Source organism: Neodiprion fabricii, chromosome 4 (assembly GCF_021155785.1).
Source record: "Neodiprion fabricii isolate iyNeoFabr1 chromosome 4, iyNeoFabr1.1, whole genome shotgun sequence".
Taxonomy (NCBI): domain Eukaryota; kingdom Metazoa; phylum Arthropoda; class Insecta; order Hymenoptera; family Diprionidae; genus Neodiprion; species Neodiprion fabricii.
In genome coordinates this window covers 23,491,248-23,508,134 of record NC_060242.1, presented here as the reverse complement: position 1 = coordinate 23,508,134, position 16,887 = coordinate 23,491,248, and the positions used below count along the sequence as shown (strand labels likewise).

General features: G+C 36.1%; 1 protein-coding gene across 11 annotated transcripts in view; it reads right to left on the bottom strand.

Moving 5' to 3' along the window:
• LOC124180001 (histone-lysine N-methyltransferase 2C-like) overlaps positions 1-16,887 on the bottom strand; it is a 72,688-nt gene that overhangs the window by 29,010 nt on the left and 26,791 nt on the right. For 5 of the 11 annotated variants that reach the window (XR_006870185.1, XM_046564948.1, XM_046564951.1 and 2 more), the window contains exons 14-23: positions 15,148-15,879; positions 11,486-11,621; positions 11,179-11,282; positions 9,898-10,573; positions 9,601-9,780; positions 8,141-8,353; positions 7,762-8,046; positions 6,741-7,283; positions 4,769-5,088; positions 1,421-1,573 (exon numbers count right to left, since the gene is read on the bottom strand). Coding sequence is in view for 10 of the 11 variants with exons in the window: in XM_046564948.1 (XP_046420904.1) it covers positions 1,421-1,573; positions 4,769-5,088; positions 6,741-7,283; positions 7,762-8,046; positions 8,141-8,353; positions 9,601-9,780; positions 9,898-10,573; positions 11,179-11,282; positions 11,486-11,621; positions 15,148-15,879 (3,342 nt within the window). In the remaining variant the exon portion in view is untranslated. The remainder of the gene's footprint in view (positions 1-1,420; positions 1,574-4,768; positions 5,089-6,740; positions 7,284-7,761; positions 8,047-8,140; positions 8,354-9,600; positions 9,781-9,897; positions 10,574-11,178; positions 11,283-11,485; positions 11,622-15,147; positions 15,880-16,887) is intronic. The other 6 variants (XM_046564955.1, XM_046564956.1, XM_046564958.1 and 3 more) reach the window with 3 other exon arrangements.

Below are 16,887 nucleotides of genomic sequence, written 5' to 3'. Positions count from 1 at the left end.
TTATAGGAAGCATTCTTTCTTAAAACATAAACACTGGTGCAAATTTATACAGACTCTATCAAGTTCTTGATAATGATGTATCACACACATACACTACAGCAGTCAAAGTACACCAATCATAATATAACCAAAAGCGTCGTGAGACCCAGGTTTAGAAAATGAAAGTTCAGTTGGTTAAGTAAAATTTGGTGATAAGAACTTATTCTTAACGTTTAAACTGCCGGAAAGTTTAAATATAGTCTCTGCCTGTGATTGGAACTTCACATATGTTATATGTAAGATACAGATACAACATTTTGAGAATATATAAGGGGAATAAAGCTCTTAAAATCCCGGCAGTTTAAAGGTTGACAGGGAAAAGAAGTTAAAAATTACAAATAGCAAAGTCAAGTGATGAACGTTTCTACAAAACTTGACGATACTTTTACAGAATTTTGTACGCATAAACAATTCTATTTATTGATCCAGATACCTAAGCATTTGAACAGAAAATTACATGTTTCTACGGGAGTACGAAAGTTCAAACAATTTTTACACATGAACATTTGATGAATAATTGAGATGTGTCTATACTGAGCCGATTTGGTTGTGCGACACAGTTGTTCGACATGTCGCATGACTACGTATGCTAAGTGCGGGTATAAAGTCCTGTAACGCGAACATGCTGAATGAATTATGTCACAAGTTTCCATTCAGTGTCGGTTTTCATTGAAGGGATGGTTGTTTGACCCTTGGTATAAACAGTAAGTTATGCGATGTGTTTGTTGCTTATACCGTTTTCCGAAGCAACTCAATATTTGTCTTCGGCTTTCGTACGTGCTCTCCTATGACTCACATGGCAAATTTATGCTTGGCATAAAAAGACCGACTTTGCCTCCTTGATGCGCAATATACCACTACATCATTTTTTAATACTAAGAGGTAAAGTACAGAAAACCAAAATAGAGAATTATCAGAAGTCTATCGATTTTATGATTTGACTTGCTATATTTTCATTCATTCTAACAATTTTATATTTTAGTTTTTAATACTTTAATCCTTAAAGGGACTAGCTCATTTAGGAGTCAGCAGATAATGTGGAAACTCCACCAAACGTGTTGACTATTCATATACATAAATCATACTGCTAAGAAATGTCGAATTTCAAGGGAAAAATACCAGTCCTCTAAAAATTAATCTGCTTACATTTTTATTTTCCTATATTTCGACTTTCTATATTTTGAAATTCTACGAAATAAATTTTTGTGCCTGAAAATTCGATAATGTGACCCGTTAATTTTCTAATTGTTCCACATTTTAATCTCAATCCGCTCCTTTTCTTTTCATAAATTGAAATAACAATGCACTTTGCTATTGACAATCGGTTAATTTATGAGATACGTGAACTGAGTGCAAATAATTTTCTTCAAGGCTTGCTCACCTGCAGAAGCAAGGGTCTCCGGTGAGGATGCGGTGGTATGCCGGGTACACCAGTGTGGACCACGGAGGGTAGCGATGGACCTGCTACTGGTCCAGGGTGCCCTACATGGACCGTGGGGCGCACCAAGCCCCGCCCACCCGGGCACAGCCCCATCTAGACATGCACCAACACCAATGCATTGCAAACACCCAGGCCAAAACACCATATTACCAGCCAGTACTCTTATATACAAGTAAATATATATGAAATAAGTTACTCAGCTACCTTTGATAGTTTACAAAATCAAGTTAGACATTTTCACATAAATAGATTTAAAACACACGACAAAAGTTATTGGATATATGATCTTCCATAGTGTACTTTGATAGACGATGATACTTGATTCGCGTAAGACTGGCTTTGTCAAGTAACCTGGTTTATGAAGGTCGACCACGTATTTAGTTTCTTTAATCATCATGGGATACAAAAGTGAAGTAATATTTTATTTTACGTGTTCTAAAATTAATTGCTTCAAAGAAGTAAAATTGTAATGTCGTAATTTTTTGTTAATTTTTTTTTTTTTTGCTTTCCTCGCACTAACGTCAGTTAAACCATTTCAAACGCTAAATACAAGTCTGAAACAAACTCACAGAATTATACATTCAAATCAGATTTGTACTTGTTATGTAATATCAATCAAAACGGTGATGTTTGATTTCCTAACATCACAGACAAACAGTGACATCAACAAGATTTATCCTCTTTAAAACAATTAAAAATATAGATATGCCTACAGTGAGCAGTTGGTGCTCAGAGCAATGAATTTCGTTGATTATGAGAAACTTTGTTTTGAATTTGTCATCAATGTTATATATGTTTTAACTATGCTGTACGCAATTATTAGATTTGTCATATTATAGCTAAATAGCTTTAAAATATTGTGTCGACACCGATATATATGTGCATGACTGTCGTGCAAGTAGTTATAATCATCCTTCAACTGTCAGGTGGGAGAGAAGTAAGAATAAATTGTGAAAGGTAATATGAGAAAATTTGGGAAGGACTAAAAAAGAATGAGAGGAAGAAAGTGATCAATGTAAGAAGTGGTTCATAATTCGCAGAGCTGACACTATGTTTTGATCACGAAAGATGATGATCATGAACATCTGATGATGATTCACGCGTTTAGTAAGTTAATCCATGTGATTGATAATTTCCCTTACATATATAATTGTTAATTCTAATTGTTATAGAATATTCTTCAATTACTCAGTTCACTTAATACAGGTAGATTAGTGATTGCTGTCATGCTGTCGGTTAACGATCACTAATCATTTTTTAAATACCACTTCCAAGCTCTTGTTCATTATTTCACTTTTTGACTATTTGCTAAGGGCATCAAACTATTTAGAACGACTTCAAAGACAGGATTCCTCTCATGTTCCAAATGAGCTAGTAAATGTACTAATCTGGAGCGACGCAAACAGACTTATATTTAATATAGACTAATATTTCAGCATAACACAAAATTAAGGATAATCTAAAATAATAGTCACAATCAAAACTATACTATAAACAACATAAGCATGAAACACACCAACTTCATAGAGGTCTGGACTGTCCTTTTAAACTTCAAGTTGGACATATGAAGATCAAAAGTGCAAAAAACCAAGCTTCAAAAGCCCTTGGATTTATCATGGCCTCTTCGAAGCATTTTGGAAACATATCTACACCAGGATGTTTCGTTTGAAAACGACACTAATTTTTTGCTCCCACCCAAAAAAAACTTGTAAATAGCAGAGAAGAAATTTTCGCGGAGGGATATCTTTTGAATCCATTGCTGAAAGGTTAAACGAAGATATTCGAGGTTTTCCCATTCAAATAACATGGGAGTAATTTTTTAAAAATTGTTTTTGTTGTTACCAGTTAGCCGTATTTATGGTACAAACATTTTGTAGGGATTTAAACCTTCAGCGGTGTAGGTATTTGAATTTTTGTCGCAAAGTAAATAGTCTAGTCGCTATAAACTGTGGGCAATTTTAAACTAACGATAAAATAGTCAAATATGATAGACTCAGGTTAAGAGTCGAATGTATTTAGGTGGGAAAGTGCAGAAAAGATTCTGAAGGTTCACAAAGACTAAAACCAACCAGTCTATGACAATGTATAATTACGAATACTCAGCTATCAGTAATTTGATTAACATTCCTAATATGGCTTCATATAGAGAAAGTCGAGACTAGCTTTCCTTAAACAAAGTATTCAATAACCCAATCGACTATTCTCTTGTCCTCTTATCCTTTGGCCTTTACGTTTCTTTAGCTTTCTTCAGGGAAAATCATAATATTTTGGAGACTCGTCAACCTGGGTTGGAAAAGTGTCTTAGCAAACAAAAGCCACACGTGTTTTGATTTATGTAGCACCTCAATCTCATCTTTCAGAAAAAAAAGGCATCGGAATGCGTACTGATTTATAGTCAACTAACCTCACCAAAACTAAATCCTTGGAAATTATATGCAACATAAACTTGTGGCTAACGTTTTTATTTCCTACCGTAGTAGCTAACTGATCGTAAGATTTTTTAATGATTGAAGAAAAAAATGTATACAAATTTTGAAAGTATCACACGCAAGCGTATCTTGACCGGAACTACAAAAACTTCAAATTTACTGATTTGGTTACTTTTTGACATGGATATACAAAATTTCGCCGAAGATACCGTTTCTACGTAAACCAAAGAAGAATAACTTATTAAGTTTTCCATAGCTATTTCAGGTATATCATATTGTAAATAACATTGTGATATCTCGATTATTAAGTTGAAATAAAAAATATTGGTATTTTTGGGTTAGTAACCAATGTGGTAAAGCATTTCGAATATTTTCTTAGTGGTATTGAACAATGTTTCAATGCTTTTCAATACTAGATATTAACGGAATTTGATTCTAAGGCCTTCCAATTTATACTGTCAAAGAAGATTATTCACAGTTACTGAATGTAATTGTCGGTGCAGTATTTAGGAATATGAAAACTTGATGATTGAAAAAATTTTTGGATGAAACCTTTGAGTGTTGTTAACATTAAATTAATATTCACCAAAAACAAAACATGCTAATTTACAGTACTCATAAAATTTCCAGGAAAATTGATTATAGTCAAGGCAAAAAACTTTGGGACATTCATGTAACTTATATTACACCATGAAAAAATTTACCTAAGACAACATAGTTTTGATCAAACGTTCAAAGCACTTTTTGCGATCTTTAAAAAGTAATAACCAGACTCGAAAAAATCAACACAAAATGAAAACACTGAATCTGAAAGCAATGCGTATAATCCTAGAAAAGATAAACATCTAATGCCACACACCTGTATAGGTCCTGGATATGGCGGAGGAAGTCCGGGATATGGTGGAGGTGGCGGTGGTGGCAGAGGCGTCCGTGGACCCATCATATGGCTAACAGGTACCACACGACCTGGTGTAGCAGGAACACCACCTACTCTCATTCCTAGCCTCTGCTGCTGCTGCTGCTGTTGCTGTGGATGCTGTGGTTGTTGTGGCTGCTGATGCTGTGTTTGTTGTTGCTGCTGCTGTGGTTGCTGCTGTTGTTGCTGCTGCTGCTGTTGGGGCTGCGTCTGTTGTTGCTGTTGCTGTTGTTGTTGTTGATGCTGCTGCTGTTGCTGTATTGCTGACCGAAAGCATTCTCATTAGTATTTATGTACATGAAAAAGATGGGTCTTTTAACCGGTGAGTGCACATTATGGCTCTTAACAATGCCAGCCATGTTTTAGACTTCATAATTGGTACAAAAGGACAATGTAAGAAATTAATTGTTATTCAAGAATTACTTTTCAGATTTGCTTATATTCAGAAACAAGTGTGGGAGCAAATCAAAATATGATTTCAAAATGGTTTGTATGAGTCTGTTGGCAGTGTCGTATATTGTTCTTACGTTGTTTATTTTCCCTTTAATATGAAGTGTTACTAACAGATTTACTGCGGACAATGCATTACTGGCTTGTTGGATTGTCCCTGTAAAACATCGGTTGAGTGGCCAATACTGTGTACACGACTGTGGTTCGAACATATTGCATATTGATCTTAACAAAAACTTTTTCAGTTTTAGCCAATCCCAGCAGCCCTCTTTGACAGTTTCAATCTGTATTACATCATGTAACAACGAACCAAATACATTACATATTGTAACATCTAACCAAATTCCGAATCGTTACAACTATGTGTGGAGTCCAAACTGTGTTAATAGCACATATAAATGCAAAGTTTGGCAGAAATGTCAAATTCAACAGGCATTGCTTCTGTAGGATAGAAATTTTTACATATACATGTATCCACCTACGAGTGATTTTTGCCCCCAAATTCGAAGAATTTTGACTAATTTACTATTTGGGATTACGATTCAACTATTTTTTCTGTCATGTTATTGTGGGTTACATAGTGCTCAGTATCTGTCATCGATCTTATACACATGGAGATAGCATCCCAGTCGCGGAAGTGAGCATTGGGATGCTACCTCCATGTCTACAAGTTCGATCGTGCCTGTAGAGTACACAAAATTAGTATATCCTCAGAATTTGATTACACTCTTCTTAAGCAGAGGCTATGTGTATGACGTCAATGTGTGCAGTTGTGTGTTAGACAATCCAATGCTATTTTACTAACAGTTTATTCGAACTTGAACCTCATTTGTGGGTAAGTACCAATGTTTCGCCCACAATAATTTTATTCAAGTTAACATTTCAACCTAATAAATGCTCCAAACATTGTGAAAACCAGTCAGGTGTGTACGTGTATATGTGAATACCCTTATCATGGGGACCCCTTGACCAGCTTGAAGATTATTATTAACCTTTGGAAGGCCAACGTTTTTCCCTTGAAATTCGATATTTTTCGGAGGTATGAATTATGTATATAAATAGTCAAAATGTCCAGTGGAGTTTCGAAGTTATCTGCTGACTCCTAATAGAATCAGGCTGGCCCTCTAAGGATCAAAAAAACTCTATCATGGATGAATATCTGTTGAACCTATCATTGTAAGTGGGACATAAAAAAGGATTAGTTAAAGTTTTGCTGTGACATAGGTCAAGATAGATACGTTTGGTAATATGATCATTGTCACTTGAGATCATGGTCGGAATTATGGTGTTAAAGTGAATTTTTGGAACTCTATTCACGTTCATATTTTCCAGTCCTTGTTTACACTAGTTACCTTTATCATTTCTATCAAACTTGTTTGCCTACTTCCAGCTACATCAGAGTTACAACACATCGCAAAATATAATTTATATAGTGATAACATACAGTTTACATTAGTAGACTTACTTTGTATGTGAGATTGAGGTAATCGCTGTGAATGACCTGGAAAATTAGATGGATAGCTGACTGTTACAGTGTTAGTCGAAGTAACAACGCCGATTGCTCCATCAGGGGATATGAGCCTTGTTCCAGCAGGCATTGGTCTTCCTATAGCTGCTGCTTGCTGAACTTGTTGATGCATTTGTTGCTGCACGACCGCAGCTTGTGGATTTGTTCCTTGTTGTGTCGGTGCAGGTTGTTGTTGATGAGTGCTTTGAGATGTCGCAACTAATGTTTGCGCCTGTGGTCGCATATTTGTTGTTGTATCTGACAGATCCTGTGCTGAGCTACTGCTGGTCGCTTCTCTAATTTCTGGATGAGTAGTTGGAGTGGGGCCCACGTCTTCGCGCTTTATTTCTGTTTTCGTTACTTTTTTTTGTTTATCTTCTTTAGTCTCTACTTCTACTTGCTCTAAGTCGAGATCAAATATGTTTGTTTTTTCACCTCCAGTCATATTGTCTAATTCGGGATCTGCATATTCCAGTATATTAAAATCAGCTCCCATTTCGGCTAAAAGAAACACACATACAAAACTCACGTAACTTAATTATTTTCGGCAGAAGAGTATTTTGAAATAAATTTTGATATGTCATATTTGTGGCCTATTTGTTTAGTTGATAAAAGCTAACGAGTTATGAAAATTGAAATTCTCATATTGCTTGATACATATATTTTAAGCGGGGACTCGGGTGAAATTTCGAGAATACCGAGTTTTTCGTTTTTGAAATGACTAAATAAGTTGTGATCAAAAATTCCTTCCAACAAGATTCAGATTAAATTACTATATGTTGTGAAAAAAAAAAATATCAATCTTCTGCGATGAAAGTGTATGCGCAAGAAATCCGAAAATTCGGTGTTATCAAAATTTCACCGGTGTCTCCCCTTAAACTGAGAAAAAATTCATTCATCAATGATGCTGACATATTGAATGCACTGGCATGAATGCATCTTTCACTCATCCAGAAATAACCAGAAGATTTATTTTTACCTAGAAGTTCGTCATCATCGTCAGCTAAATCTCCCAATATTGCACTAACACCTTCCACTTCTACCATTGGAGCACTCTCCTGTTCAAGTTTTTCAAGCTCTGCTGTCACATTATCTGGGATTTCTGAAGCTTCAGTAGTTGGAGCACTTGCTTCTGTTACCGAGGCTGACAAAAGTGGTGGTCTCACTATTCCTTGTGCACCCATCATTCTAATACCTTGGTTTATATTATCAAGTCCAGGCCGCACTGATCGTTGAACTAAGCTTTGTGGAGCTTGCGTGGGTTCTGTGATATCAAAATTATTTCTATTATTGATGTATTTTCTTTAATAGATATTCCAAACAGTCTGTGTGTAGTGATTCGATTAAACATTGCTTACCTGGAAATCTCTGTTGTTGCAAAATGTCAAACTGCTCCGCAAGAGGGTTTCGCGGGCCAGGTAATCGTTGTTGCAATACTTGGCCACTCTGAAAATGTTGTGGCGGTATGCCAGCAGGCACTGGTGGCCGTTGCAGTAGCGTTCTCTTGCGAGAGTCGACGCCTTGCAATCTAGCTTCAATATTTGCTCCTGTCGGTAGCCTCACATTCAGCCCTGTACACCAAATGAGATTTTTCTTTAAAAAATCAACCAAAAAGGTCATGTTCTATCAAGAACTCAGACTTTTCTTCTTAAGGATTTCATGGTTCCAAATGAATTTCAACATTACAAGTACTATTTCTGAAGTCACCATGGGATGGTGTTTTGTTTATCAATCATGGACAAATGTGTTATAACTCATAGATGAACATGAGTTTATTTATATGTATACATAACAAGTACCTACTGAACTACATTTTTGAAAGTAATTCAGATTGTTATAATTAAAAAGTTTACCAATCTTTGTACATCTCTCTTCTCAGTTCTTAGATTGTCTTCTGTGTCTTATAATTAACCCAGACTACTTTGACATTTTCAAAAATGCTCTTGCAATTTAAAAAATATCTTAGGTGTATAAAATAAATAATCGTCATTGCAGATATAATACACAAATCAATATTGTTACATGAAGGACACACTTCACTCCAATACCGTGAACTATTAAGCGCAGGAAACCGCAAAAGATGCTCGAGATCCAGAAAAAGTAGGCGGCATAGAAGGATTCAGCAGACATTGATGTCACTTATTGTCTGGCCTATGAATCGCACAATGAAGGTTACTGAAAATATTGCCGTTGTTCACCGTCACCCAACACAAATTTGTAAGTTACCATATGGCTTTAGTAAAACTAGTCCTAAATATCAATGAATTTCTGACTCTAAAAGTAGATAATTATTTGATTTGTATTACTTTCGAACATTTCTGTAAAAACAATTACACAAAGAGGTCAAGTACAAAAGTTTTGAAATGACATCCAGAAACTTTAGAAACCTCAGCTTATATTTTAAAAAATACACTACATCGACATAAAATCAGGTGTAAGTATTTAGCAAGGCTTTTTGTGAAGCACTAGATTTTTTTGTTGCAACAAATCATTTCTTAACAATGAAGATGGTTCTGGCTTAGCTAGCTTATAACCCGAACTTCAACTATTTTTCGTGGAGCATAAGATTGTGTAACCCTCAAACCAATTTTGATTTGAAACCGTATTTCGCAGAAAAATTAATTTTCATTGAGCAAAACCATGTGAATGTATCTTTAATATTCATAGATGTTCTGATTCACATTGAAATTGTAACAGCAATAGCATTTGTCACTAGTATTTTGAAACAGTATCTGATGTACCAGACTCTTTTCGCTGTGATTCATTTCCTCCTATCTATATAGAATATTGATAAATATTGATTATTTAATGTCCTTACCAATGGGATTACGTATGATGACATTTGGCTGGATAGGCATTCGTGGTCTGACAATACCGGGAGGAAGAGGATGCCTGAAAGTACCTTCTCCAGTATTTCCCGAAGCTTGTGAATGTTGAGGACCTTGAGGATGAGTTCCGTCAAATTGCGGCTGAGGATTTTCACTTACACCTTGTCCATCTAAACAGAGATTTATGAAGATGTTGAAATGCAAGTACTTACCAAGGACTATTTGCTGACATTGAACATTAATGCAGGTAAGCTATAATTGAGAAATCAGTCTTGAACAAGAATTACCTTGATTCCACGAAGTGGCGAGAGGTTCCAATTTTTTATTAAATTGTTGCCGTTGGAGCAAGTCGCGTAATTGACGATTAACTTCTGGTTGCTGATTGAAGACCTCGGGTGATTGAGGTTCCTGTCTCGATTCTCCCCTGGGTGGGGTATAACTGGGAGCTGGAGACGGAGTGGGTGCTTGGCTGCTATAAGGATCAGGAGTTCGAGATGGGGCATAAACATGTGGTGAGGAACGAGGTGTGGGAGCGTTAAACACAGGACGAGGTGTACCAGGTGGTTGAGGAAAAGAATCGTTCCGAGGTGAGGTTGCATACGAAGTTGTGGTGGGAAATTGTGGTCTCGATGTTTGAGGAGTTTGATTGTACGATTCTGAAGGTTCAAAGCGTTGGAAATGATCCTGTGATTGCGAAGCTGCAGGAGATTGTGGAAAATCATGGGGAGATTGAGGTTGCGGTGAAAATGGAGAAGGAGGCTGTGCAAAAGTACTAGGCATGCCAGGCCGCACAACAGAGCTGACCGGACGGGTGACTGGAGTAGAGTGTTGATTTGGTAGGCGTGTAATACCTTGGAGCGGACTCTGGGGAGCTACACCCTTTGTAATTTTCATCGGAGGGGTTGAAAACGTTGCACGAGATCCAGGAGATGACGACGCTATTGGACCCATATGATTTCCATCCTTTGCATGAAAATTTCATATAAAATAATCGTTTCACAAAACGTAACAACAGTTATCATGAGATATGGTAACTTGGCTTGTACAGTAAGAGGTATATACTTTTAGCCCAGCAGTCAGCGTAAACCTCCTATACAAGTCGATGATATTATAAAATTATATAGGTATAAGTAATCTACAACTGTTGACTTGCTTTGCGTTCAATGATAAAAGGTACCCACAAATAATATATAAATAGCTTAAAGCCACGTACTGAGTTGAGCATTTTTGCACGCACAAACGGTTTGCCCACACGAACATTCGTGCGTATGAACTTTTTGCGTTCTAGAAATTTTCTGTTTGTGTGCGTAAAATTATGCTTAGATCATTTGTGATAACCGCAGTGAGCCAGTAAATATCAGGCTGTCGTCAAAGACGCATCCTAACTGAGCGCTGTTCCGGACGAAAATCCTTCAATGGACTGATGACTGATAGATCGTGTTCGCGCGTGCTGACCATCTGCGAGTACGCACAAACACGCCGTACTCACTGGAGCATTCGGGCGCAAAAATGCTCAAGTCAGTACGGAGCTATACGGAATTTAATTCATGGAATTTAGTTGCAATTACCTGAGCTGTGGAGACTTGTAATTGGGTTGTTAATCCTGGGGTGTTTTCGGTGCTCATTTGAGGTGTGCCATCTTCATTAATCTGTCTGTGTACCCTTGCCATGGCTGCAATGAAATGATGAAACAAATATTAAGTTTTATATAAGCACACTATAATAAAAAGGAAAAAAATCAGGAGCTGTACAATTTACCTGAGCACTAGCTAAAAATATAATTTTTTACGTCATCGTCTTATTCTTATACATTTTTCATAGAATGACAACAATCATTGTTTGCCAGATAAGCAAATTTTTAAACATTGTGTTTACCATGTACGCGCTGCTCGTGAATAACTTGCTGCTGTATTTGTGCTTGCTGTTGGCGCATTGCTTGCAGATGTTTCCATTGACGCTCTTGCTCTGCCTCCCGACTAGACCGATCTCTGTTTGAAAGTCTATCTTGTTCCTGTTGAAAAAAAGTCATTAGCATCTCTGCTTTATGCCATATGATCATTAACCAGCATCTGTTTGTTCACAAGAAAAGGAAGACTCAACACTATATTTGTATGGTGGTATGTGAAATCCTTCAACTTATTAAGATAAGTTTGATGAACTAAAATATTTTGGCAATGTAATGGTATGCAAGTAGGCTGTAATGATCATATAGCAAATCCTAAAATCAAGTAACTCCAATTATAAACGAATGCGAGCTTTAAATACATCCAGATAAAAGAAAATTGCAAATTTTAAGTTTTCCCGAAATGAGAATATGTTAATAAATCACTATATTGTGAATATACCGGAGACAACAACCAGCCACCATTTAAAAATAATTTTACACAAGACACAATTTACATTCAACTGTTCGTAAATCATGAAAAAAGAAATCAATGGATTAAACTATCTACTATATTTTTATTTATGCTACGACAATGTACGTGTAAAGATTTTTTTTATAGTACTTTATGACTGATGCTTATTTGATTTTGTCACGGCATTGTTATGTAACTGCAAAAGTATCGTCCAGTATGTAATAACTATAGCTTGGAGGAGGAATACATCAAAGCTTTATATGCAGCGATATGGACATATCTATGCAGCAATATGAGGCTGAGCAGAGTAGAATTTCCATTTTGAAATTGCACTCTGTCTAACCCCATAAATGTACCAGCATTTGATATGATTGGTTTGTTCGCAAACTGATTAATTTTTTTATGTAATTTACAGGATAATAAATGAATGGAATGAGAAGGCATTTTCAACAGCATTATTACTCTGCTTACGTATATGCTCGATTGTTAATTTAAAAAAAAAATATATAAATTCAATTTTTACACTATAATTGTCGCCGGCGCATAAAAGAATTTGTTCAATTGATGTGTTAATTAGACACTGTATACAATTACGTATACGAAAGCATTGTACTAACAAATAGTCACAATAAATATAAAAAAAATGTCCACATCAACATCAACATTCAACAGTAACCAAAAACTAATCCGAATATGAGCAGTGTTTGTAATGCCTGCCGAATTATAAGAATACGATGCAAAGCCAAGGATAACCACAGAATTCTTTGAAAAAGCAGAAGTAGTTAGTTTTCAGGAAGTGGAAATATTCGTGGAACAGGTGATTGTTTTGATCCAGACAGATTTATAGAGTTTATAAAAGAAGTTGTGTTCATGTAACCTGAAAAAAATCTGTACCAAACTTCTTCAACATGCCTTTATAGAAGAACTTGGTCAAGCTGTTTTCAATGAAATTGAAGGAAGGAAAAAGCTTAATAAATGACGGGACAATAGAATGAGGTTTCAAAGGCAATATTGAGCTACCTCAGAACTACCCAGCAATAATAATAGTTCATCTGTGGATAACTACATCAAGTAAGAGGAAAAAATATGGAATAAATACATTGAGTCCATCATTTACTTATTATAATTTTCACTACAATTTGAATATCCACCAAGTTTTCAAATTCTAGAACTCAATGGTCATGAGAATTAACTGGATTAATTCTAAAACTGTAGGCAACTCGAGTATTGCATTTTTGTTTTATCCTTGTTCTGACGAAAAAATACAACCCTAAGCACGTTACACGAAAAAATATCTTTTCAAATTCGAAAAAATCACCTAAACGACATATCACGAAAAAAAGATTTCCTATGCAACAAATGTAAACGATCGTTTCAATATTACCACCTAAGGAGCTGACTACATTAATGTTTTGTAGTCCTGAAATTTCCGCTTTTCTTCATCACAGTGAGATTAAATTTTTTTTTTTTGAAAAAATTGATCATAAATTTTCTAAACAGTGAGTCTTATACAGGACAAGTTTTCTCCGGGTTCGAATTATAATATTTTTATCGACTATTATAGATAGAGCATTAGCCCTTCCTTCATTCTGGTCTGGAGAAAACATGCCTAGTATATTATTATTCAAAACCTGGTGGTGGGTCCGGTTTTATACTGTGGTACATCACAGGCAATTCTAATTTCAGTCACAGATAGTAAATTCATACCTAATAAAACTGCGTTGTCTAGGATAGAATATCTCAAGAGTAAAATGATCATACCAAATAATAAAAAAAATGAAAGAAACAATTAATTCAGACAGGATCATGATAAGAGTATGTTCCGTGAGTAATAAGTTCTGTGTATATATATGGTAGTGTTATTATAACAGCCTCATGCCACTGCTGCGTTCTTCACGAAAAAGTGATATAGCTACACTAATTTAAAAATATTTGACTCTGTAAGATATTGTCACATGATTCGATATGAATGCGCCAATCAGTGAATGGTCTGAGATCCCTGTGCAAAATACAACTTTTCATATAGTCAACTGCCTGTGAAGACGATGTAATGTACAGGACTCGATACTTGCGGGATAATATAGAATATCAACAATAGCAATAGCACCAACAAAGAAATAAGCAAATGAATGACAGTCACATTTCCGAATAATGTTCAAATTTGGGGTGGTTTGCTGATAAGACTTAGTGGCTTTCGTTCAGATATTATGACCTACATGACTATCATTTATTTATTTGTTTTTTATTTTTATTTTTTACTGCCAGTTACTATCACGTTTTCTTCTTTCCCTTTATCTACCCTGATCAATTTATGACAGACAGTTTATGGAATGTGTGAAGCGATAGTTATTCAGAAATTAATAATTTAAGGAATTCAGGTTACCAAAAATTCTGTAACTGGTTTGTTACTATTAGTAAATGCAGAAGTGCGTTCAGAATCGATACTCAATGACACTCAAGCATCATCATTATCTGAGGTAGTGCTCTATAGTGAATAAAGAGATACATATGCCTGGAAATAATATCGATAAAATACAGTATATCAGATATACTGAGAGTGAGTATACTCTCGTATACGCGGGAAAAAAAGGGTGAACATACTCTGTATCACATTGCATCATGTATACTTGCATCGCAGATATATGATACAATGGGTCATTGTAAGTAGTATTGAACTGAACGAACAAGTGCGGTTTGCAGGAAATGATTCAACGAAGAAGTTCATTCTCTGATTGGTGCACTTTTACCAATGTTCATATATAAAAACTACAGTGTATTATATTTCTTTACGCTACCTTACTTGTAGTTAAAAAACCTTATGCAAGGTCAAATTCGAAGTAATGCTTAAAAATGAGAGTAGATATGTTAAAAAATTTGGTGGTATTTTCAAATATCATAATCATTCCATATCAATGCATGATCATAAAATATCTATAGAGAGAACGGACACTATGCATACAAGAATGAAATGAAAACGAGGAGAATTTGATAGCCATAATCAAAAGTATCGTTCTAAAGCCTTTGCACTGGCTACAAATGATAAAACTGAAATGAAATTTGCAAAAGAATAAGACAAATTTTTTTTTTTTTTAATGTGAAAATGGAAAAAAGAAAAATCACTAGACTTCGATTAAATACATGGCAAGGCAAGACACTGTAGGCACAGTATGGGTGGCTCACCATAGGCGGGGCCTGTACAGGTACAGTGTGAATAATTGCAGTGGGTGGCGGATCGTAGTGCTCCTGGCTGAGAGATGGGAGTGTGCGCATGATTTCAGACGGGGTCAGTACTCTAATCTGGTGATCTATTGAGGATAGCTGGCGTATAGAATTGGCAGCAGGGCACGCCGGAGGGATGTTCGGATTGTTAGTAGTGGTGTTAGTACTGATGGTAAGGTGAAGAGGTACGGAACGTTGCTGGGATGGTGATGTTTGATGCTGACCGTCACCGCCCCCGGAATTGCAGAAAGAAGCTGATGTGCAAGGTGTGACTGGTGACTGTGCTACTCTAGCCTGGCAACCGGCTACCTCTTGGTGTACCAGGCTGTTAATGGAATTCACAGAGCTGATAGAATTAGGTCTAGGCGTAGAAGGTGGTGTGGAATGTGTTGGGGAAGGGCTTGGGGATAGAGATGTTAGCTGCCTCGGCGGTCCCTGCACCGCACACACCTCCACTAGATGAACACTGCTAGATGTCGCCCCTGACACTCCCGTTGTTGAACCAGTTACCCCACTCTTCTCCTGTGATTTATCACCGATGACTGAGACCAAAAGTCCAATTTGCTTTTGGCTATTGGCCATAGTTACTACCGAAGAGACTTCAGTCGATGTTATAGCTGTGACAGGTTTGGTGGTGATGGTAGGTGCGCTTGTTGCAGTGACTGGGGTTGTGCTTGGTAAATCCTTGGGTATCTGTCGGTTCAAGGGGTGCCTCATTCACACATTTTTACAATTAACGTAGTTTTTTGTTTTTTCTCTATAATTAACAATACTGCTTGGTACACTTACACATTCATGTTATAATATGATTAACCCATGTAAAATATTCTCAACTCACAGGCAAAATTAAGGTCACTAATGCATGACCATTAACTAAGCATCAACTCTTCCAAATAAATGAGCATTGGTGCTCGAAATATATTATTGTAGAGGGAATATGTGTAGACGTGGCATATATAGATTATTATAGCATCATAGTAATTGATCGATAGCTCCATTACACAATAACAAACATAGCATAATACATCTACCAATAATAATTTATGTGGAGCTTTCCATGTCAGCTCAGCCATTTCTTAGCATCAATATCTTGGATTTATCTGAAACTCACCAACATTCTAGAGTTTCAGAACGAAAACCTCAAACATATTCATAGACGCACTTTAGTCAGCGATGAGAAATATTAAGTAGTTATTATGAAGGCACCACAGACCAAAGTTAAAAATTTAAGCTCAATAAAGGTGCTTGCAGGGTTTGAAGCATGTCATATCCAAGTCAGGTTCTAATCTGTTGGATTGCTCACGGGTATTTTGTGCTTTACTTGAAGCAACTTTTTCGGGCCACTCTGTATATTATTAGAATTTTCACTCATGAAGAATGAGTCGTACACGAAGTGTATAAAACTGACTGCTGTGAAGTTTTTATTTCTGTGAGAGTTTACTTGGCGCTATTCGTATATTATTATACTGAAAGATACATTCATTTTTTGACTGCACATGAATGATAATCATTACGTAATAATTTGAATTTGTTTTATTTTTTTTTTATCCTATATGCATTGAACTTTTATGACACCCAAAGAAAGGTCTTGTGGTGTCTACCTGTAATTTTGTTCATTTTTTGATGTATTATTTTCTATGAAAATTTAAGTTACGTTTTTTTTCTGCGGGGGAAAAACGTTTATCAGAGGTGAAATTAACT